This window comes from Larimichthys crocea, chromosome XV (genome assembly GCF_000972845.2).
Source record: "Larimichthys crocea isolate SSNF chromosome XV, L_crocea_2.0, whole genome shotgun sequence".
NCBI classification, from domain to species: domain Eukaryota; kingdom Metazoa; phylum Chordata; class Actinopteri; family Sciaenidae; genus Larimichthys; species Larimichthys crocea.
This window is the reverse complement of record NC_040025.1, coordinates 454,682-479,842: the sequence shown is the minus strand read 5'-3', so window position 1 is coordinate 479,842 and position 25,161 is coordinate 454,682. Positions and strand designations below refer to the sequence as shown.

Genomic DNA, 25,161 nt, shown 5'->3' with positions numbered 1-25,161 from the left:
AAAAAACAAGAGGTGGTTGCATATATGCCTGAGGCTGAATAGTTATTTGAAATAAGATTTTAAATCTATATTTTTAAAAGTTAAGTTAAAGGCGAGAGGAAGGTTGCACTTTTTTCAATCTAAAGTGAAGATCAAGCTAAATCCACAGACGTGTCACAAGATTTCTTTCTCTGTCACCTCTTGGGACTCATCGATCGAAAACGAAGAGAGTGTCATCTCATGAAGATTTTTCCAGGGGGAAAAAAAAAGCTTACTGATCGTTGATCATGACTGAAGTGATTTACTCTAATTTCACAAACTTATTCAAGTAAAGACAGAGTCAAATTTGCTTAATTGTTCACCTCACTGAACAATATATGCCATATCTTATATGAACTGAATGTAAACTGTTATTCTGTTGGTTACCTCCTTATCCAGAGAGGAACAGAGTGACCGTGCGCCATGATAACATCCAAATCTGTGTAAACCAGAGCTTCTCCTGGACAGTGACACCACCCTGATAAATACTCATCTGCTGACCTTCTTTCAGATGAATAAAACTATTCAAAGACAGCTTGACTTTTAAAATCAGTCTTACACACGTTAATAAGAATTTCCACCAAAACTTTAACCAGTGAAAGAAAACCCAACACAGATGATGGCCTTTAGTCATAAAACCATGACTCCACTTCAACCTGAGCACATTTTAACATTAAAACATTTACTAAATAATAATAAGAATGTATATTTATTACCACTTAGGTTATTGAATATATTTTGGGTTTCACTCCTATATTTGAACAGCATTTAAAAGTGATGCATTGTGGGTATTGTTGTTTGTTTGTTTTCTGTCAGGAAAGCAAACAAAGAGGACAACGTGGATTTGCTCGCTATGTAACGTGTAAACATTGTCATGGGAAAAACTATAGAAGACGTATTAATAAATAAATAAATAAAAATAAACACACTTGCAGTGTTCCTCCGCTCTCTTGTTGTGTTTGCAGATTTGGTGTCTCCAACACTTTGGATGCTCGTGCACTTCCGGAACTTTCGTAATGCCTTTTTTGTGCAGAGCGCGTGCAGGGACCAAGAGGACCGACCCTCCTCTTTTTTTTTTTTTTTTTTTTTTTTTGAAAGAAGAAAACTGATGAATGAGTGAAAGCGGCCGAGCCTGCCCTGCATCTCATTACCACTTCACAAATAAAAGCTTTTCACTTGGAGGGAGTCGCGGCACAAACGGAGACGTAAGGTGAGAGGAGACACACAGCGAACATGTTTTTCTTTCTGTTAGATCATTTTGTTTTTGTTTTTGTTTTTTCTTTTTTTGTGCCACGGAGCGTCAATTAGGCTCCAGACAATAGAGGAGCATGCTGCACTTGTGCACCTCCGCTTCTTCCTGTCTGCATTGCTGTTGCAGCCTCCTTCCGTGTTATGAAACAAGCGAGCACGCTGCTTTCTCTTTCTGTTTTTTTTCTGTTTTTTTCTGTTTTCATAACGAGCCCTCGGAACAAGCCGACATGAAACCAGCGGGACAGCAGATGACACATCTGCGGGGTTAAATAGTCTCGAATGAACGCCCAATCCGTGACAGTGTTACGTAACAGATAGTTAGGCTTTGAGGGGTAAATCAAAAAGGAAGTGGCTTATGTAAAGAGTTGGGTATATCAAGGCTAAAATGTCAAATTAGGTGCTTTACATTTCCATAATCACATAAATGAGTTGTGATCTGTTTGCAGCCCAATCCCTTATGTTGTTTTTTTTGCTTGCCAAAATCATTTAGTGTGCAGGGAGCAGTCAAATGGAGCCCAAGGTCTGCAGCAGAGGAGTTCAGAGGTTAAAGAGCAGACTCATGATGGCTCATGGCTCAATATAGCACCAATCCGCTGTGATCACGAAGATTTGAGGCGTGTAACAGTAGGAAGTGAGAAAGGCAATTTGTTTCACTGTTGGAACAGAGTTGATCATATGTCAAGCCACAACCGAGATGTGACTGCTAGTAAGAGTGGAAGACCACTTAAAGACCACTTTAAAGTATTTTTGGTTCAACTAGTTTGATCAAAACTCAAATGCTTGACAGCAAGTCACACAGAAGAGCTGTAGACTTGGCACCCAAAGGCTTGTCTCAGACCAGGACTTCAAAAACACTTAAAAGGGTACTTCACTGATTCAGAATTGCACTAAAGATGGAAAGTTTGAATCAGTAGAACCAGTCATATCATATTTTTTTATTCCACGCGTTTTACTTCTGCAGCTATACAGTCCATGTGACGACCAAAATAGGCTGACTTCTTTAGCTGAAATGCAATTTCTGAAACCCATCTACTGCCATAAATGATGGTTTAGCCTTGTATTAGCTGCATTCATATGCAAATATCCGTTAATAGAGATTATTTGAAATATGTCCTTCGAGTCATTTTCGCATCTAAAGTCTCTAATTGAATTGTAGGTAATGACAGGCCCATGGAAGGGGAAGTCTTGCCCCAGATACAGATATCTGATGGTTACACCAAAACTTTGGCCTTCACCCTCAGAGACTAAATCATCGTCGGATGATAGCCGATTGATTCCAAGATTACCCAATGCAACTCAGCCACCAATAGTTCAGACTAAGATTCAAGTGCATTATGCCTTTAGCAGTTAATGTAGCCTTGATTTTCTATCCTTGAGCAGCAATGAGGAGCAGGTTTAAGAGGTGTGGTAAATTCACCTGGCTTTGATTTGTAAAATCGGTGGAGTTCCCCTTTTAAAAACTGACGTGCAAAGTGTGAGCCATGTGATTTATTTAAAGAGCAGTTCTGTTCTCAACCTGGTGCTGAAATGTCTCATCTGTGCATTGTTCATTTATGGTCTGATGAAGGAAGTTGGAAGTGGGGGCAAGCATGCATTCAGGTTACCAGAGGAAACAACACAAATAAAGCTGGACTGGGTTTGAAAGAAATGAATAAAACTGGAGTTAAAGAGGGCTTCGTATCATATTTTAGTGGAAATCAGAAGTTGAAAAGCAACAAAAGTTACCCACAAACACAAAGGGCAGACTGAAGACGATGATTAAATGAAGTCATCTTAAGACTGACAATGCTCTTACACATTATTTAGACCTTTTACAAGGTTTACACAGCAGGGAAAGCACAGGTGTAACTAATAGCCTTAATTTTGGCTGAGTTCCCTTTATGTGTGACTGTACCATATTCTTGCTATAACACTATAAGGACAGCTGAGCCATTCTTAATTCTATTAGTTCCAGCATAGCTTCACCAGATTTGACAAGGCAGAATATCTGCTGTTAAAAAAAAGCAGAAAACATTGCTTGCCCAGTTTGATCGAATGCTTGGCTAGCTTTTCCCTCTGTCATGTCCTCACTTTCCCTTTATATACAGTGATTTCCTCCAATTCCCAGAATCTCTTTTTACAGTACAACCCCCAGAGAAGGCTATGAGCTTGTTATATGCAGAAGGATTGACTGATACTGAGAGCTGAAGACTCGTTCCCTTTAATCAATACCCAACATGTCTTCTAGTTGCAGTGCATTCTGGTCAGCTGAGGTTACTTTGGATGTTGCCTCCATTATCGATGTTCTGTCTGTATGACTGTTGATTGCAAGTCTGAGAGAAATGGTAGCTTTAGACAGAAGTCCTTGTTTGATTTGATCTGCAACAAAATCATTTAAAGTTGAAGCTTTATTTTTTTTCCTACTTCTGCTGCAAAGTTTCATCTGTTACACCAGCAGGTAGCTAAACAAACCTCCTGTACAAAAACAAGGTCCACCATCTTATCTCTTAAAAGTCTTTAGTGTGTTTTTTTCCCTTGAATACTCAATATAATCTGGTAAATTGTATCAAGTATTGTAGCTTTTACAGTTGCTGTCTGTTTTGGGGTTAAAGTTTGTAACCCTGATCAGACATTTTGGTTCCAAGTCACATACTGTATGAGGTTGAACATCCCGTGGCAGGCCAGGAAGATTATGTTCTAATAGTCTGATTCTCAGTCTTTTCTGTCTCCGTTGTCAGTGTTTATTCAGAGACCTTGTTCTTTTTAATCTGACCTTGGATCAGGTATCCGGCGAACCACCTCAGCCAGACGCAACCTTAGCCGATGAAACCCTCTCGCTTTCTTTCTTTTTTTAACTCCGCTTCATTCTTTCAGGGAACTTTCATGGAAGAAAATATGTTCTTTAAAGCGTAGAATGTGTTTACTGTTGTTTGTGCTTGTGTGGCTTCTCAAGTAAAGGTCAGTCTGTATTTCAAAATCTTAAACCTGCAGTAACTTCAGTGGACCCAGACTGGATTTCTACTGGTGTTACAGTGTTACAAGGTTACAGTGCACACATGTACTGTACATGTACTATCTGCTTACATCAGACTGTAGCGTAGATTCTTTGATGTTGTTAGTTATTCAGTAATCCAAGGCATAGTTGTCATTTTTGTTTATCTTGAGTTGTATGTGTATAGTATCTCTCATTTGCTCTTTATTATATTCCTTATTATACTATATTCCTTGAAATGATCATTTAATTAAGAATGTTGAAAAAATGATGTTTGTAGACTTAGCTGGCTCATTAAAACCCTAGTCCTTTGGTCCTTTTTTGACCCAGGTGATCAATAGACGCTTCTCCCTTTTATCCCTCGCTTCATCCTTACATCATCTTTCAGTCTTTTCCTGCTACCGAGCTCAGCGAGCAGCCGAGTACAGAACCAAAGCACTCAAAGCAGCAGAGGTGGAGTGGTGGAGGGAGTGAGGGCATGAGGAGGGTGGCTACTGCTGGCCTGCTTGACAGTTATGAACATAAATGCGAGTCAAACATCAGATGAGATTTCATCTGTTTGTCTATGAGAGGGGAGGATCTGCATGTGCACAGCTTGGCAGCATGGTTGGTGATGGCAGTCAATGGGAAAAGCTTGCTACTAGTGACCAGTAAATGAGGACTACTTTAGGTTTAAAAAAACAACAAAAGAAAACTGCTTCTCTCTGTGAATTGAGGATGGAGAGAACAATTTAATTAACTCACTTGTGTCAGTCAGTGTCAAACATACATAAGTGTGAACAAATGATGGCATCAGTTAGCCTTCTGGCTGTAGAAATGTTTTTGGATAGATTTTAATAGTTATACAAAAAGTCAGTGGTACTTTTGTACATAAGGATTACAATCAGACCAATACAGTCACTTACTTTTATATAAAAAAAACATTGGTTGTTGGTAATAAGTGTTAAATTTTAACTCTAAAAAGAGTGAAAAATGACACCAAATTAGTTTTAAGGTACCAACATTACAGAGTTGAATTAACAGTTTTAGTTTTCGGGTGTTGCCAAATGGTTGAGCAGAATAATTATCATGTAGTATATATGTCATAACATATGTGAACTCAAAATCACTGTACAGTCTAGGCTACATACTCACGACTCTAAAGGGTTGAGAAGCACTGCTGTAGATGAGGACAGAAAAGGGAGTTCAGACCGGGTTGGATCTCCCTGATCATGCCTCCCAAAACTGTAGGGGAGGGTCTCTTTGACCTACACTCCTTGTAAAACAGCAAGGGAGAGAGTGATGGATGCTGGGCAGTGCAGTTTGACTGGACTCGACTGCTCATTTTCAGAGAACACTGACACAACACAGCAGGCAGTGTAGATTTAAGTAGAGATTTAGTAACAGTTTTACCCTCTCACCTTATGGCCAGAGGGTTTAAACCACCGAAGCAGAAAGAGAGGGAGGAATGTAGGGCGACTGTGACTCTGACCTCCACTGCGTCTCATGTTTTAGTAATTCAAAAAAACACAGCTGTGTATGACCTACTATACTTTGCTAGTTTACTTACTCTATCTTTTAAATCTTTAATGGGTGAAGAATGTCTCAGGTTAGAAATTTAGTAAATAAATAAAGTATAAGGGATAAAAGAATAGATGAAGGCATCTGCATCTAACCACATACATATATGCGTGTACCTGTTTTAAAAACTGGGGTTGGAAGGATAGATCTGAAGGGAAAGTTGGATAAAGTGGCTCAGTTATCAGAGGAATGCTCTCACAACTAAAAGGTTGCAGACTCAGTTCATGTTTCTGAGAAACTGTCCTTAACTGGGACATTTGGCTTGTTGTGAATTGTGTATTAGAAACAACTCTCAATATCAAGCAATTTAAGACAAGACTACCTCCAACTACTATCTCCACTCCTGTAACATTCAATGAAAACAGAACAGCTTCAAAAAGAGAATTTATTATAAAACTGTTGTATTGGGTTGAATGATATTGTACAGATGGATTGATTGATTGTATTCATTAATTATTCAGTTTATCTGAAGTGTGATATATGATGCCTCAGCAGCCTCAGTTGATCAATTTAAGTGGCTTCCAAAGTTTCCGTCTTTATTTTGTTTCGCGAACAGAAGAAAAGTTCAGCTTTGGTGACCACTGACCAAGTCATGGTGACAGTGCAGACCTCTGAGGAAATGGAGAGCTAGAAACTGATTCACAGAAGACAAATGGTTTACAGTCAGTTATGAGAAAGAAGTTGATGGTACAAATCTGTGTTTTGAATAGCTAAACTGGGTCATCTTGTCCTGTTAGCAGTAAGCTCATTGAGCTTTCCTCCCTCTACGTCAGTAAAACCCTTTCATTGATTGAAATTATGCACAATTCCAAAAACAAAATGCTGGGGACGATAAACAGCCCAGTCCTGTTTCTGTCTGCCAAATGGGTTTAATGTTCTTAATATTCAATATTAATATCTATCAACATCTTTACCAACCCCTAAGAAAAATATCTTTAGCAGTTAAATGTTGAACTGTCTTCCTCTACTGTCTCTTGTTTGGTCATGTTAACTGAGCTGGTGAAGGCAATCAATCAGAACAATAGCAAACAAACAGCAGAATTAGTTTTGAAGTGTTGAGCATTGAGTTCCTGCGTGTGTGGTGCTAGCACTCAATATAAAGGCATTTGTAACTACTGAAGGTACATGTACACAGATGAGTGTTACACCCCAAGGCTGTGTGAATGCTCTTATTTGATCTAAGGTAAATGACTAAGCATATGCTTCCCTTTTCTGCCTCAAGACTGTTTTTCCTTTAATGGTTAGACTCGGCGAGGCAGGTGCTGTGGAAGAGAACCTCCTTCCAGGGCCTCATACTGCGGGGGATATGTAAACTTTTAATGATTCAACATCATCTTTCTAAATACATGCTCGTTCATCTTCCTGCAAGAGACTTTTATAAGCGTAAGCTTGTTTGGATTTGTCAGGTTTTTATTGCTAGAGTAGGCAACACAGCAGTTTGCTGGATAATTTAATACCATACTTTAGGTTCATGTTATGTCCACCAGTCTCAGTTATTTCAACCAAACAGATGTGCTGATCAGAGTTTCTCCAAATTCAGAACACTTTGCCAGTGAAACTGAAACAAAACACGTGTTTGTTGCATTTACTGTAGCTAAAGATTAAAATTATTGTTCAGTTACTTCTCTGAGCCCAAGGCAATGTCTTTTATACATCTTGTTTTGTCTGACTAACAGTCCCAAAGAGATTGAAGGTACAAAAACAGCAAATCCTGACTCGGCAAACGTTTACTTAAAAAGATAAATGATCATTTAATTGGTCAAACTGATATTTTTCTGTCCATCGACTAATCAACCAGTTTAGTATGAACACATTTAAAGGTTTGGGAAGTAGTTTTAGATCATTTGCTGCATTTAGTTTGGACAGTTGTGTGTCTCAGAGCAGCTCTGTTTGTGTGGAGGTTGCATAATTGGGTTTGTGCGTGTGTTTTTAGTGTGTTTTTTCAGATTCTTGAATCTGTGTCAGGACTGTAAACTGAATATTTAAGATTCCTGGAGACTTTACGTCACATCTTCACACTGTTTGTCTGTGTGTGTGTGTCTGTGTCTGTCTGTCTGCACCTGCTATTGTTGACATTAGTCACTTGTTGACCAGTATCCATGGCTTCACCTCGTGCTCGTCTGTCATCTTGTTTATCTACATCTCTGGGTCTCATCTAAATTACAGCTCTGTGTGTGTTTGCACATCTCATGTTGTTGTTCTTGTTTGACCTCATTTATTGGTCAGTAACGTCTGTTCAGAGTGACGTTTTTGTGACCCCCCCTTTTTTTTTTTTTTTACAGTCACTCAGCAGCCTAAGAGAGCCTGGTTTCTACCTGAAGTGTGAAACTTTAAGTCCTGACACCAAAACAGAAAGTGTTTTTGTCGATGTTGGAACTGATTCAACTTATCAAACTGCATGCCATTTCTTTACATGGAAACTAACACAACTGGGTTGTCATGGTGATAATTATGTAATAGCAGCCAAACTGCCTCTGTACATGTTTGAGGAGCAGGTTAAATGTGAACTCATTTATCTGTCCTGGACACAATTGGAACAGATCGCTAATAACTCCTATTATTTCAGACTCTGTTTTTGTCCCAGTAACGATTAACTCAGGGATCAGAGAGGGTCAGTGTGGATACACAAATTGACTAATTGACTCATTTGCGACTGTTTTTGCAGTGAAGTGAAGTCAACACTTTTACATGATTAAACAAAATATTTAATATACTGTTTGTGTAAGAACAATTGTGTTTATTGTTTTCCATTATTGATCTGAAATCAATAAAATGTCAGAGGATAAGGTGCAAAGCACTTCAAACCCCAAAGAAAAATGATATAAAACAGACAAAAGCAGCAAATCTATACATCTGAGGAGCAGAACGCAGTTAATATCTGTTATTTAATTAAATGTAAATTACTCAATCAAATTCTTCTCAAAAAAGGTTGTCAGTAAAGTTGATTCATTAATCAATTAATAATTTCAAAACTAGTCTGGAAGAGCATCCATCACCTTAATGAACAACTGTTGGTTCATGTTTTGTTGGCGACATGGTTTTACTATCAAGTATCTATCAACTCTACTATACTATCAACTTAGTATAAATCACTGATCACTGTTAAGGGTCATCATAAGATGTTGGAGGGCACCTGTGCATATCTTTCCCACACCTCGACAGAATATTTGCTAATGAACGACAAGCTGTTTTTGTTTTTAAGCTTATGAACTTTTCAGTGTCAGTTCAGTCATGGTCTCTTCATTCTTTAGCTGTCAAACTGTTTGTTTTCTTTGTATCTGCAGCCAGCAGAATAAGCTGCCTCCTGTTAAGGCCGAGGTTAAGATAGATTATAGGACACCCTTCCCCCTGCCAGTGTCCCCACGTGAACCCTGAACAACCCCAATGAACCCGCTTAACCCTCACTGATTGGCTGGAGAGCAGCCAGCAGCGTCCAATTGGAGATCATCTTGGCACAACGATTTCTGATCCCTCCCACGCTACTTCTCGCCCCCTACCAGTTCAACTACACAAACTCAAAGTATTAATTACATGTGTGAGCTCCTGCTTCACTAAGGTGTTAATATATCTCTTCATTTGATGCTGTGCTGACCAAAAGTGATCAGTGTTTTGGCTTCAGCTGTCAATAACTTTTATGATATTTATAAGAATTAGTGCCTTCACTGGCTGCTAAAATCTCTGCAACAATATATATCAAAGTCAAGTCAAAGTCAACTTTATTGTCAATGCTGCTATGTGTACAGGACATACAGAGCATCGAAATTGCGTTTCTTGTCTAAAACAGTATGGACACAAGTGTAGTAAAAGATGTAAAAAGAAAAGTATTTAAGTATATATGATCATTGGTGGGTGTGGTTTCTTGATTGCTCTGTTGCTGCAAGCCAATGGAAACTCAGGTGGGCAGAGATTAGATATGACACCCAGGTGGGATTGGCCAAGGGTTTACCTGTTTAAAAATATCCTCTGTGGTAAACCAGTGCAAGTCAGCAGTGTTCACTGATCCAGGTCACTTAAGTGTGTGTGTGTGTGTGTGTGTGTGTGTGTGTGTGTGTGTGTGTGTGTGTGTGACCTCTCAGCCAAAGTACTAAATGTGGGCTAATCTAGAGTAAACTTGTACGCGTAGGAGGTATTTACTGCTTCAAAGACAGAACTAGAAAAACCGTTTGTGTCCAAATTAGAATAAGCCGTGAGAAATATGTTACAGGTCAGACACTTTTAGCTTGGCTGAAGCCAAATTTAGATTCTCACACTTGGTTATTTTTATGTCTGTTTAGTATAACGCAAACAAAGCAAATACCACGCATCGAACACGCACAACAAATAAATGTTAAGTTTGCTAATTAGTACTAAAGACAAAGTGGAAGGGGGAGTATCATTAATTTGTGTTTAGTCCTAACCCAGAGCTAAACAAACCACAATGCTACTGTGACACTAAACACGCTCTCAGCTGTTTGTTGTGAGGAACACCTTTCCAATTTCTGATGCCCTCTCTATTGTTTCTGTGAACCTATGAATGAAATGGAATACTTTGACATTTTATTATGTGAAATTATATATTTGGATAACCAGGTCTCCTGACTCGTAAGATGTGCAGTCAGTAAGTGAAACACACAAACATGATTTTAAAAAGTCATGAATCCTCAATAATGTCAAGGAGAGAAATATTTTTCACATCACTGATTAAATAACAACACAGCAATAATAAGGCATGTAGCCTGCTGAGACTTAAAATTTAACCTAATAGACTTTAAGTTTAAAAAAAAAATAAAGAGCTGCTCTTACACACATTCGGGGAAGCCAGATGATTTTGCAAATGCAGTATGTATTTGAACTGTGTGTGTATATTTGTGTTTAGTTGCTTTTGATTGAAAGCAACCTGACTTGATGATGGCTTAACCCGCCCCCCGCATCACCAGGTACTGCTATTGTGTAATTCTGTTACACAAGCGAGGGGATGTGATGCAGAACTTTTAAGTCTAGTAAGCCAGTCCGGTATAAAAGGAAGGTGTTATACAATATTCCTTTTCAGAGCCATAGGCTGAAGCGTTGATAGCTTTTATTATTATGCTTGCAAGTGACCTGCATTTTGGAAACAGGCGGTGCCGCAGTCAGCTGACATCAATGTAGTGTGTCATAGGCTGTTATCAAAGGACGAGGCTGGTCTGTTGTCAGTGGTTGTGAATCTAAGTAAAATGTTTTGTCCTCATTTAAAAAAAAAAAAAAGAAACTTCAGGAATTGATGAAAACATGTTCCAACAGTGTTTATATACTCCGCTTTTACTTTTAATAATTCTGCTCTTTTTTTTTTTTTTTTCAGAAATAGCCTTCAATTCCAAAGATGTTTTGAATGAATCTCAGATTTGCTTGACCTCAAACAGATCATGTCAAATCAGACTTTTCCGAAAGTTTGACTTAATACAGTTCATGTTCATTCCTCCTTAACCCCCCTCTCCCTTTCAATTTGTTTCCTCTCTCCCTTTAATTAAAGCTGCCTTGATCTCCTGCAGGTTTTATAACGAGGCCCCAATACACACTGTTTAAGACTCATGACGTATGAACACGGGGTACAAAGCTGTGTGCACCTACAGTACCTCTTTATGAAAACCATTTCAGTCTTTGCAAACACATTTTTGCAAACTAAAAGAATTTGTCAGCTCCTCACTTAGAATTAGATCTAGGGTAAGATGAGGCTACCTTTCAGGGACACATTTCAGAGCAGATCAGTTAAGAAGGGACAGTTTGTCCAAATTCTTTGTCCCCAGCTAGAAAAAAAAAAAGTTTCTTGCATCAGTGGCGAAGGTTAGGGTTAGGTTAAATCTCCGGGAAATGAATGTAAGTCTGTGTATTGTCCCCAAAAGTGACGTTTTGCAGTTGTATGTGTGTGGAGGTGAACCAGAAAAAAGATGACTGGAGGGAGAATTGGTGAAAGTAAAGGGTGGGTTGGGTTAGTGGGTGTGCATCTTGGCATGCATCTTGTATAACTTTTTTTTTTGTGTGTGTGCGCGCTCAACAGTGGCATTATTAGCCAGATCTTATGTAAGGCAGCTTATGCAAGCAGCTGTCTTCTCACTGCCCCCTTCCTTTATCATTCGCTGGACTTATTCTCTCTCTCTCTCTCTCTCTCTCTCTCTCTCTCTCTCTCTCTCTCTCTCTCTCTCTCTCTTCAAAAGAGGTAATTACATGGTGTCTGTGGGTGCATATACGTGAAGTGGAAAGTCTCCCTTATGTTTTCTATTAAACTCCCGGTACAGTATGCAACATTTCATGTGTTCTTTTTGCTGTACAGCGTCTATCTGTGACCATATTGAACCACAAGGTAGCAAAGGATAAAGTCTGAGGTGTGTGTATGTTATATTACATAATTTCTGATACAGGAAGTACACAATTTAGGAAAGGAGGCAGTTCCACTCTCAAAAGGACATTTAAACAAAATTGAAAATGTTTAGATTTTATTTATTTAGAAGGAATCATTATCCAACAGCACTTAACTAACTGATAATATTAAAGAGTTTCCCACAGGCATATTATTTATTATGTTGTTGGAACATTCACAAGCTAATTTCTATCAGGCGAGTTACTGCATCTTTATCTTGTTTCTCACTCTGCATCATTCTGGTTCATTTTCAAACCATAAAACATTTTAAAAACAAAGGGGGGAAATGCAGCATACAAATACAGGTGGGGAATGCTCTGACTAAATAAATATCAAAAGCATACATCAGTCTGAGCCTATATAAAAGGATTAGACTCATTAAAGTCTAGCCTTCCTCTACAGTCTTCCTGTGGCTGCTGGTATCAGGTTAAGATCCGGATGTTAGACTACAGAGCTCTGAATGTGCTGGGACCCGTCTGCCTCCAGGATGTAGTGAAACCTCACACTGTAGCAAGATCCATCTCCTCTGTTTTTCACCTGCAGCCACCTTCTTACAAATCGACCAAAGCGATTCGAGCGAACCAAAACATTTTTGCTGCACAACATGGAATAAATGGACTGCTACCAGCGAAGATGGAACGAATGTAACTTCTTAGTGAAAGTGCAAAATAGTCATAAAACCTATGAATTTTTTGTGTAATGTTTAAAGACTTGTGTGATATATTTTATACTTTGTAAAAGAGGGCATATTAAAGTTGAAACGGATGATAATTCAAAAATTTTAACAGAAAATGAATCTAACAATTTTAATAATAGATTCATTATTATGGTTGTCACAAATATTACCTGCTTTCAGACTCTCAAATGTGAAGATTTGTATTGAAGAGTTTGAGAATTCTGAAGTGGCATTGTATGAGAGCCATAGTCACTGTATTACCTACAGCAGACGGCAGTCAGCGTGCTCCCAGTCTGGCACAGATTTAAAAAATCAATATCTGTTTAAGTATACGCTATATAAGGAATGTTTACACCACTTTACCATCAGACAGCCCTTTTCTTTGGCACTAATCGTAGCACTTCTGTATTCCTACACGTAACACGGAGGCTCAAACTCAGCTGTTTGGATGTCTTTAGGTGAGCCTTTTTCATGTGGCTTGCCCTTTCCACATCAGTGCATAGCGCTGCTTCAGTACCAGGATCCCTGTCTGCTTTTTCAAACTGGGTTAACGCTGACTGCCGTCTGTGGTTGGTGATACACTGACTGTCTCTATGTACCTCATCATCTCAACTTTATAATGCCCTATGTGTCAGAATCAAAAAAGCAATCGACAGAGTAACTGATAATGATAATAATTTTAAAGAAGTTAGAAAATAAGAAAAGTTTTTACTATAATAATGAACTGGAGCTGTCTTGTGTCCACGTTTTGTTGTATTCATTCAGTGAATTCATTTTGTTGAGTATTGAATGGATTTGTCCTCATGACAGCAGACTCCACATGTATGTTGTGACCTCATACTGATTCAGGCTTCCGTGTTGTCCTATTTTTTTTTATGAGGGAAATTTAGGTTATCTCACCCCCTCCCCTCTTTGGTCATGGGGGTGTTTTTAGGACACCAGACAGACCAGACTGCTCCCCTCCCCCCTGCCTCTCCACACTCTCTCCCCCCTCTCCCACGTCTCCTCCTGTCTTTGTCCATCTCTCCCATCATCCTTCATGTCTACCTCTTTTATTTTTATTCCCTCCTCTGTGCTTTTTATATTTTGCCCTCATCAGCATCTTGTTTCCATATTCACTGAATTTAAATTGCTACTCACTCTGTCTGGCCCAGCCAAAAGTAATGCTGTACTCCTCAATGTAATGTTGGCTGAATCAGACCGGGCTGGAAGTCTTTGCCTCTTTGGCCCGCCGTGTGAGGTTATATAAGGTAAGATGGCGTATAAAACACAAAAGTTACTTGCTATTTTATTGGTATGATTTCAAGAGCTTCTTTAAGAGGTTTCGGTCTTGTAAGTTTATGGTAGTGACTTCAGCATCTGTGCATATTGAATTTGAAAGTCTTGTCTGTGCATGAATGCATGTGTTGATACAACATCAGGTTAAAATCAAAGTATACTCTGGACAGTGATTGGCACCTGTAGTTACTATCATAATAGCAAGCGTACTGTGTGTATATGTAGTGTACAATGGACACTGTGTTGCAAGATGGTGCCATATGTGCCACAATGAAAGTTGCCAACTTATCCTACAAACATTTCTCTGGCCTCTTTTGTAAGGGTTTTTGTAAAGTTTTTTCTGCAATACTGACTGTGGGCAAGGCGCCAAAATGTTCTTGTTTCCATTGACTTGAGGTGTCATTGATCAAGTGAATGTTTTGTTTGGTGCTATACTGCCTTTGTTGTTTGTGTTGTACTGTGAACAATAGTTGCATTTAAATTCAGAAAGTGCTCAGGTTCAGGCTTTAACTGACTTTTCACTGTTCTCATCTGTAAACTGTCTTGTTCAATGTCAAAACAACAAAGATTCACCTGTGATGCACCCCGTGGAGCAGGTAGACTATCAGATCAGTGCAGAGCTGACACATTATGAAGTTTGGAAAGAAGATAGCTTTTACAGAAAGCAGACGCAATAACACCTACACAGAACAGCATCATGCAATCGGTTGCAAGAGTCATGTAATGAATCCTACATACCTTTTCTGAAGTTTCTTTTTGAAACTGTGTCAAGAATTTACTCACCTCTGTGTTTATATTTGAGGCGGAACATTTTTGACAAATGATTTAATTACAATTTAACGCATTTGTATAATTTTGTACACCCAGTGGACATCCTGTAAAGACCTGAATCAGTCTCGAGAAAAGTTGGACATATGCTTTACAGAGTTATTTGAGGTCTTGTAGTTGAAAAGGTTGTTAAGAAGAAATAAAAAATAAAAAAAACAGTCTACCCTACATGCTGGACCAGCATGTAGCTGCTCAGAGAAGCAAACATATATATACTATGTTATGTAACTGTTATTTTACAGCCTAAAGGCCGGACATGAACAGAACGGTTTGGCCTGCTTTATATAAAAGTTACATAAAGCTCGATGGCAGTGAATCAAGTGGGTTTTGGCTGAATGTGACTTCCAAGTTATGTAGGGCAGTAACAAGCGGTACATGTCTGCAGGAGTTTGACCTACGTTTGACTGTGTGTTAGTGAAGTTTGCCTTAAGGATTTCTTTTTTAACAAGACAGATTCTTCAATTGTTTTCAGTTTTTAAAGTAACAAACCTATTTTTAACACAATATATGGTCCTTGCAACAGCAAAAAGTCTGTTTCCAAAGGAAATATTGTAAGCAGAGTTTAAGATTTTGTCATGAACTCAATCTACAGCTATCTACTTTTGTACTCGTCATATTTTTGGCAGTGTGACCTCTTGGTGACAGGTTTTTCCATCTCAGTACTAAGATAGTTACTCTGTTCTCCTTTAGGCGTATGTAGATGCACTAACAGTATGTTCACACACCAGTAATAGGCACACATAAAGACCAAAGACTTCGCAGCCAAAATCTGCAGCCAACACTTCTCTGGCATGTAATGTTACATAAGAAAGTCCCTGATCCAACTACAGTATGTGCTCGGTCCTAAATAACTGTGGTGTGCTTTCCCAACAGTGGTTTGTCTATGGTTGATAACAGTGTCACGATTTCTAGGTGGCTAGTTTTTAAATCAGAACGTGAGATTAAGCACCCGTCCTACTGAAGTGTCCTCGGGCAACACACAGAAATCCTCTTCCAGCAGCAGGAGGGTTGTTTTGTTTTGTTTCTTAGAATGACAGTGCTGGCCGGTCCACCATTTTTATCCAGACAGAAATATCTCAACTGTTGGACAGATTGCCATGACATTTTGTAGAGACATTGATGGTCCCCTGCCGATGAATCCTACCTGACCTCCGACCTTATGCTCACATAAACTTGTCAGAAGTATTTTGCATCCTGATGTTCGATCTTTAAATGGAGAATTATAGTAAATGTTTTTCTGCTTTTGAAAACATATTGTCCAGTGCTTGTTTGTAGTGATAGTATATGATTACTATTAGTTTTTTTTTCCATCTTTTCTGTTGTAGTCAGGTTATGATGACTGCCCACTCCAGAAAATAAGAGCATGGGTACATTTAAAAAGGAGCATATGTTTATGTTTAGTGGTGTGGGCGGGTAGAGTGTCACATGGTTGCATCAACTGCCACAAAAAAAAGTCCTGAGGTGGTTGTGTAGGATGTTTGGCCAACTGAAACCACGAGTCACCGCCTGTCATCTAACAGCAGTAAACATTGGTTTCCTTTTAACCCAGCTTATCTTTCCCTAACCAGCAGTAGGAAACAGGAATCTGCACTGCAGCGACTATTACCTGTGCATGCTTCTCCACACAGTCCTCAAGCTGATTTGAGGAGTCTTCACAGTAAAATGAGCAGTGGTTTTATTTAACGCCTTTGAACATGAGTGGAATAAAATGAGAGCGTAATTATTTTGCTCCCAAACTTGCTGCTATTGATTCAGATCACGCAGAATTGTAATCACACAATGTAATACAGTAAGTCCTCTCTAACAAAGCTTTTACAAGTTATCAGGCTTCCTTTATATACACATACACTGTGTTTTGGGACATCAGAGGAAAGGCAAGTGCACCAGGTCCGCGGTTACTGGTTTTCAGCCCAGCAACAAGTCCAAGAAGTCTAGCTCGGTTGGATTTATGAGGCATATAAAAGCACTTGCTTGGACCAATAAGTCAACTTGGCCGGAGCTACCTGTTGTGTAACGTTGTGCAAGGTGATCAAGAGCAAACCTTGGTGATACTCTTGTGTGTGTCTGGGCTCATCTGAGAGGTGAGGCCAAAACTTAGGCCAATGCAATGTTTATAATAACTGAGGCCATGGTGAACATGATTTGAAAAATGCATTTAGAAAGTCTTTGTTTTCTAATTACTAAGAATTTCTGTGAAAATTTTTAACACTGCTGTTAATTATAACATCGTTGTGTTCTCTTTAGAAATTGCTTTGAAGAGCACAATTTAAATAATGATTATGATTTTTGTTGTACGTAACAGAATTATAGTGCTATGAACAAAAAAGGAACAAAACTTTACTTTTACCATACCGCAGTTGGTAATAAAGTGCACGGCTGTAGTCTGTGGTTTCAGTTTATGATTGTTTCACTCTGGCTCAGAGAAAAGCCTGTGAGTAATGCATGTGTAATTTTCATGCTGCTGAGAGATGGAGCCTTAAAAGCATCCTAGAAAGTCTTGAGAGCTCTCAACCTCTCAGTCTGTGTCTGTCAGTCTCTGTGGTACATCTTCCTCTGTCCATCTGCTCTGCAGCTTTGTCTCTCATCTGGGGCGCCCGCCTGTCTTTCTTTTTTCCTAAATCAAATAGTAAGGCTCCCTGGCAAAAAAATTCTTCCATGTGCCTGCAGGTCATGATCATGATCAAAAAACGGCCTTTTTAAAATGTCCCGTCCTTTAAAACCCTCGAGGTAAACTGCTCCTATAGAGCAGAAGAAGCAAAAATGGTTGATATATTACCTTTCCACGGGAGAATACACAAACTACATAAATATGGAGGACAGAGAATGTTGAAATGAACTTACAATGTCTTCAAATCACAGATTTCCCTACAGGCCAGTGCATGACTACTTTAAAGTAACTATTTTGCAGAATTGTTACATTTGCAGTCTGTCCCTGTGTGTATTTCTTGCTGGGAATTATTGCCATTTTTACCACACGGAAAAGTAAAAATTGCAGACTAAACAACCTCCTGTATTTTAGGTAACTCTGAGGTCCTTCAAGGATGTGACTAGTTTTTACTGTGTCACATTCCAGGTACGGGACTTGATTTGTTCTGTCCTAAATATGGGATGTAATTTGTGATGATACCAAAATGTGTGTGTGCGTGTGCGTGTGCGTGTGTGCTTGTATTAATGATGCTGTGGGGACATAAATCTGTACATATGGATTTCAGGGACATTTTGGGGACTTGTCTTTCATCACAGGACAAATGGCACCCTTAGTGTTTTAAACTTTTTTGGGGGGGATTTGGATTTAGTTTTAGAGTTATATTTAGAAATATGATGAGGTTAAGTATTGGGGATTAGTCAGTAAAGGTTCCAGGAAATAGCTGTAAGTCTTTGCAAGTGACAAAACCATGTGTCGCATAACTTTGGTGGCCCAGAGTCTTACATGCAGATTTTGAAACAAAGGGGAAAAAAACACCCCTGCTCAACACTCACAAGGATTGTGATAGATGTAATTTATTTCAGTTCATGTGAATGTACTACTTTGTCTGTACTTGTTCATTCATACCTGTGTTCTTTGTTTAAGGTGTGTAGTGTGGCCATGCTGAGGTAGCAGCAGTGTGCAGGTCAGGATGTCTGATGAAGAGGAGGAGCGACTGAATGGGAGTAAAGGGGAGAGAGAGATCTGTTACATCACTGATGAAGACGAAGACAATGATGGCGATGATGAAGATGAAGGTATACCTGGCGAGTCGAAACTAGCAGTGTTCCCATTATGTTAGTTATTAACAGATGACTTATGATCATTCAAATGAATCATAATGCTATATGCAACTTTCACTTTGTAGTCTCTAAATGGAAAGTTGTTTTGCAGCAAAGAGGAACACACACATACATGAACATAAGGTACATAAAAGACATAATATTAATGTAAAATATAAACTCAAACCTGCTTCATAAACTCACATCAGACTTAGCATAAAACATAAAACCAACCAGCCCAGTCACCATCAGTTAAAAAAAAAAAAACATCCACCAGACTTAAACCTGGTGATGCATATAACAGGTTATTTTAGAAAATTATAACAAAAGTCAGAAAATTCTATTAGAATAGCCAATTATAGGAAATATCCTTTGTCATATTAAACACATTTTTTTGCCAAATTTGCTGACGATTGAATGAGATTCGTTGGATAAACCTGTTATTTACAACAACAACAAAAAAATCTAAATGCCAGAAAATCTTTCGACCCAGAATAACCTTAAACTTCATTCATTCATTTGGAGAAAAATCATTTTTTCTTGTGTTATGAACAGCTATAAAATTTTCACAGAATTTTATAAAAATCTGCCTATTAGTTTTCAAAATATTCTGCTAGTCACCCACACAAATATATACTGTTATAATTAAATTTAGCTTTTAGAACAAGTGGCTGTACTGTTCACATGTGTGACCAGACAAGCTCTCCCCACATCAGCCTTTGGCCTTCTGTTCTCCCTAAGGAAACAAACTCCTTTTAAACTCTCTCGTCTCCTCCTCTTCTTCTGTTGCCAGTATGTGTTACATAACCCAATGAATCATCTATTAGTTTTATTAGATGCTGTGTGTGTGTTTGTGTGTGGGGGAGGTAAGATTTAAACTTTGGTTGGATAAATGGTGTCATTCTTTGGATGACTTTGACCTCATTTCAGAGAGAGAACAGCCTGCTGTTTTTTGTTTTGTATTTACAGTTTTATGATTAGAGATCAAGAGAGGAGGGGCAGCACAATCAGAAAGCACATGGTTAATTTGTCGTCTTAAATTTCATAGACTTAATGTGTATGTGTGTATTGTGTTGCACTTCTGTGTTCTGTGAGAATCAACTTGAGTTTTAGACCTTGAAGAAAAACACTGAAGCGCATTGTCTGTTTTTCACATCTTCCAAGGACTGTATGAGGGTTAAGGTTAGGTTACTAGAAAACGATCTTCTGACACCTGCGAATTCCTAGCATGCCGTGCAAACACCCTAACCCTAGCTATGTCTGCAAAGTCTATTAAGATTTAAAAAGAAGGGATACAAAAATACAGCACTTAAATATATATACATCTTAGAATTAGATTAAAATAATTAAGCATTTAGGTTGTATCTGCAGCACTAAATTTAGTGGTCTTGTCAAACAAATGAGTTAAGACTCTTTTGTTGCACTCACTGAATTTGAATTAATTCAGTGCCTCAGGCTGAGATCACACAGAATGTCTTTAAAGTTAAATACTTAAACACTTTTTGGAAATTAGTTCATTCACTTTGTTTCCAAGACTAAGATGAGAAGAAACTACACTAACTACATCCTGGCTTAGTATAATGACTGGAAGCAGGAAGAGCAGCTCGACTGGCCAAAGTAAAAAATACGCCTACCAACACCTCTAAAGCTTAGAACAGTGCATCTTGTTTAATTCATACACAAACATATACATGAAAAAATGACAATTTGTGGTCTAACTATTTCAAGTTAATCAGTCAACCCATTCACTTCTGTGCAAGATGAGGTTGTTGAGCTCAGGTTTCCATCTCAGTCCAGGCATGATGGTACCAATCCAGGCAACTTCACTTTGAAGTCGCTTAGGATCATGTACAATTAAATGTTTGTTGTTCGCCAAGAAATCGTTGTTCTAACAACAGAAACGGATTCATTCGTGAGCTTTATAGCTGTTGGTAAGTGTCATTCTGAACTTCATAAAGAGCTAGGCTAGCTGTTTCCTTCTGTTTCAGTTCTTTATGTTAAGAACAGAAGCTATGCTAAGCAAAGTGTCCCAGTTTTTCCTTGCTTGATGTATTGTTTTTCTTTTTTTATGCTTTAACGGTTTTGTCACCTCCAGTTGATCTTTTTTGCAGTTTGAGGTGTCAGCAGTTTTACAGATGTCTCTTTTATACTCGCAGTCTGTAGGGAAATGACTTTTTGGCCACACAGGATTTCTTTATGGTGCATTTATCCATTTTTTTTGCAATCCTAATAAATCAACGGATGAACCAGTGGTTTTGGTGACATCACAGATTGGGGAGTGGCCAGAAACATAACATGCATGAAGTCATCATTGTCAGTCAGTGTTGGATAACCCTTTTATTTTGTGGCAGATTGTGTGTTATATTTGATCCTTGGCAGCAGAGACCCGTGAACCTGTGAAGAACTCTTATCACACAAGCTTGTTCTCTATTTCTAACTGTACATGTCATCCTAATTACAGCAGAAGTGCACTGCTTGCTGCCATATAGCTTTAATTGCTGTTATTTTGAATCTCAAAGTGTATATGTGTGAGAGAGGGAAACCAAGAGATGAGAATGATGATGAACCATTAATCATCCAACGAAGCATGGTACAGGTCCTTGTGCTTTCCCGCTTCCTGCCGGGATTATAAAACATTTTTTTATCACAACAGTTGCGCAACACTTTGTATAACTGACCCAGTATAGCAGAAGAAGTGTCAGAAGTCACAGAAGTGGGTTTAGGGGCTGCGAGAATGCCGGTTCGAGGTGGAAAAGTACTGATGGGAGAATGGGCACTGCTAATGCATTTCTGTGGTGTTGGGGAAGGCTCCAACACCTGAGATCTGTTAAACCCAGAGGACAAACGGCAAGTCAACACTGAAGTTGTTGGAAAAATAACAGCAGTTTGGCAAGTTTGGTTGCCAAATATTAAACCCTGAATGCGCTAATGAAAATACATAAACAAGGACGACTCCTCATGAAACTGTGACAAACACTAAAACGTTCACTGCCTCTGCATGATTAGTATAATGCAGTATGAATGAGTGCAAAATCAATCCCAAGACCTCTGGCATGCTTTAAAAAATTGGTGAGTGTTGCAGTATTGTAAATTATATGCAATATCACAGGTGGAGGAGGAGGAGGAGGAACCAACAAGATAACTAATATAGTTAATATCTACATTTTCTCATGTATTTATGTATTTATTTATTTATTTTTTTACTTTTTATTCAACATGTAACCATGTCTGTCATGTTTTTTGAACATTTGCAGCATTGTCCTGCAATTATTTGCAGAGGATGGTTAAAATTCAGCGAGGTGCTAAACATTTTGAGGCACTGAAGGGATCATAAATATCTAAAGCTTTCAAAGTTTGTCGTCTTGGCAGGCAGTGGAAGGAGTGAAAGGTCTGGTGGAGGAAAAAAACACATTTACATCCTTATTTTTCTCACTTTGCCAATCTATTTTGCACTTGTGACATCATCACCCCCTGCCGTCTCCTGCGTCTGTCCCACTGTTACCATAACAACCATCACTAGGACGCCGGCCCCCTCAGGGCTGTGACAGGTTCCTCCTCCAGGTTCAGCATCCCCTTCTCTTTTTCCGCTCTCCCTCATTTCCTTTTCTCCCGTTTTAATATTTTCCATTTCCTCCTCTGCTTTGATCTGAACTTACCTTCATCCCTCTGCCTTCATTGCCTTTTTTCTGTCCCTACATTTTTAGTCATTCTTCTTCAAACCACTTTATGTTGTCATTTTATGTCTGGTGTCACATAAGAAAATTACAGATTTGTTTACTGTAAAAAAATATGTTACAGATTACAGCACAGGATTGATAGTATGATTGTTATTTATGATATTCTGTCATATTGATGTTGATTGATGTTCCAAAAGTGATTAATTCTTCATCTTTTTCATGAAAGTTTTCACATTTGTCATCCTGAACACTCTTACACTAGACAAGACTCTGACCCACAGGAAATTATACGTTTCATACATTTGGTTTGCTTTTTTGTAAAATGCTGAAGGTCAGGTCTATTTGTAAAAAGATGAATATCTAGTTCGTTTGTCAGCGTAGGAGTTTTATCTCTGGAGAGATTTAGGGTTGTCATGGCAATCATTGGTAACACATCCAACACCCCTACATACATAACACACACATGTTGCTATTTACAGGTATTTATATAAAAGGAACATTTGGGAGAAGTCATTACATAGAAGTATTTCCAAAGGTTTCCTGTTTGATCTAATTTATTCCTTATTTAGAAGGAAAGACTTGTACCAAAAGATATAGGCCACTTGACTGAGAAATGATAATTAGAGATCTACCTTTTTACCAGACAGACTGACGTGTGTAGCTATATTTTTAATGCTGGAATATATGTAAGTATATTCTCACTTATATGGGAGAAATCTATATGTTGAGACAATAGACATTAACTATGTCAATCAATTTTAAGATGCAGTGAAGTGTATCTATGTTTTTAAGATGTTTGGATGTATATGCGTGTTGCAAATAAATGCATAGTGCTTTCCATAAGTACTGTACAGGAACCATGGGGGTGGACCTTGCAGCATTTCAGATTACTTAAGTACTTGTAACTGTTGTGTGTTGATATGTCAATGGACTAATTTGCCTAATCATCAGGTCTACAGACTGAAGTGAAAACTACATTTAACTGGTCAAATCTCGGACAAATAAATGAATAAAATAATTACTACATTTAGGCCAGAATCAAAAAAAAAAATACACATACATTTTCACCACAGGAAACAAGGAAATGCAAATAAATGCAACACCATGTCTGTGTATAATGTGACTGATACAAGGAAAATAAGATTGGTCCTCGAATTAAACCCTGGGGCACACCATATAGATTAGTTAAAGTGGAGACATCACTGATTAACATGCAAAACCCTACATATATAACAGATATACCAACCCACAGATGAAGAACACATAGTACTACTGATCATGATATGATAATTAAGTGTATTTTGATAGATTTATCCATATCATCTACCAATATTAGAAGTAATTCTTATAACTAAAGGACAGCAGTAAGCAGTTTTTTTCAGAAAAAAAGAAATCTTTGATGTAATGGCCAGAAAAATAGTTTAAGAATCACTTTTATTCGGTGTAATCCTTTGAAAAGCATCTGGAAATGATTTAGTTTAAAAAAAGATGAGGTCACACACACACACACACACACACACACACACACACACACACACACACACACACTCACTTACCCTAGAAAAATCAGGGGGTGGACGTGTGTATTTGTGTGTATGTCTGAGAGAGGAAGTAAGGCCATTCGTCAAAAAGTGACATTGAGAAATGGACTCGGGGAGGTGGGACCAGTCTCCTAAAATAAAATCATCCTCCTCAGCAACATGGTGCTGCTGGGATGTCTGTTCTGGGTCAGGTGTGTGTGTGTGTGTGTGTGTGGCAGTGTGGCAATGTGAACAGATTGAGGGGTGTGTGTTGCATGTTATTGGCTCTCTGCGGCTCAGATGAGGCTGTCATGAGATTTAGTCACATCTTTCATAAGACAGACACACACGCATACACACAGACTCCAGAGAGTAGGAGAGTAATAGTCTGTTAATTAGCCTGTTGCTCCCCTCCCTGTGTGTAGGCGTTGGTAAGCACAGTACACTCTCACACTCACGAGTTCAAGCTGAAGAAAAACAAGTAAACATGTTTCCTCCTACGAATGTCGCAAACACCCGCTGGTTTAATCAGCGACAAGATACATCACCCTGTCAACTACAGGTAGAACACCAGGTAGTTCCTTTAGAGAGGCTGATTGTTAATGTTGTGTTTTCCATGTCTGACTCCCACCATCCCACCATAAAATGAACAAAGGTAGAAGAACCAGGTGGACGAACACCATGGTCTTCTCAATTCATGATGTTTTATTCAAAGACAACAAAAGACATGGTGCACATGGCTGGTGCACATAGTAGAATAATTAGCAGCTAAAGACAGACATGGAGTTGGAGAGTAAACCAGAACAGAAAAGAGAGTAAATATTAAACTTACATTCTTTAAGTAGAAGGAAAAACATGTCAAATTGATGTACAAACAAGCAACTTTGTGCTTGTAAAGTAGCCCTAGAAACTGACAGCATGATGGTTTTATATCAGACCTGATCACGGCATAAGATCTGAAAATTGTCACATATTTCGAATCTGGGCTGCGTCTTTTAATATTGACTATCTGCAGATACAGAGTCTGATCTTATATTAATGTTTGCCTAAATGTTGACAGATGTGTCAAAGCTGTAACTATTAAATCTGACACACCATAATTCTCATGCGATTTATATGGTGCTGGTTCAAAACCTTTTAAGTTTAAACTTATTTTACTGATATGAAGAAGATTCACTGGGAGAATGTGACTTGTGAAATTGATGTGAGCAGCCAAAGAGAGGACGAATCACTCTGTTGGAGTCTGAACTACAGGAATACAG

General features: G+C 38.5%; 1 protein-coding gene across 2 annotated transcripts in view; it reads left to right on the top strand.

Annotated features, from left to right (window-relative positions):
* The first annotated feature begins 1,119 nt into the window (after window positions 1–1,119).
* Window positions 1,120–25,161, top strand: part of LOC104918354 (helicase ARIP4) — a 60,946-nt gene continuing 36,904 nt past the window's right edge. The window contains exons 1-2 of one of the 2 annotated variants that reach the window (XM_027288992.1): window positions 1,120–1,228; window positions 18,527–18,678. In XM_027288992.1, coding sequence (XP_027144793.1) covers window positions 18,573–18,678 — 106 coding nt within the window. In that variant the 5' untranslated portion in view covers window positions 1,120–1,228; window positions 18,527–18,572. Of the gene's footprint in view, window positions 1,229–18,526; window positions 18,688–25,161 lie in introns of both variants that reach the window. The other variant, XM_019270871.2, reaches the window with a different exon arrangement.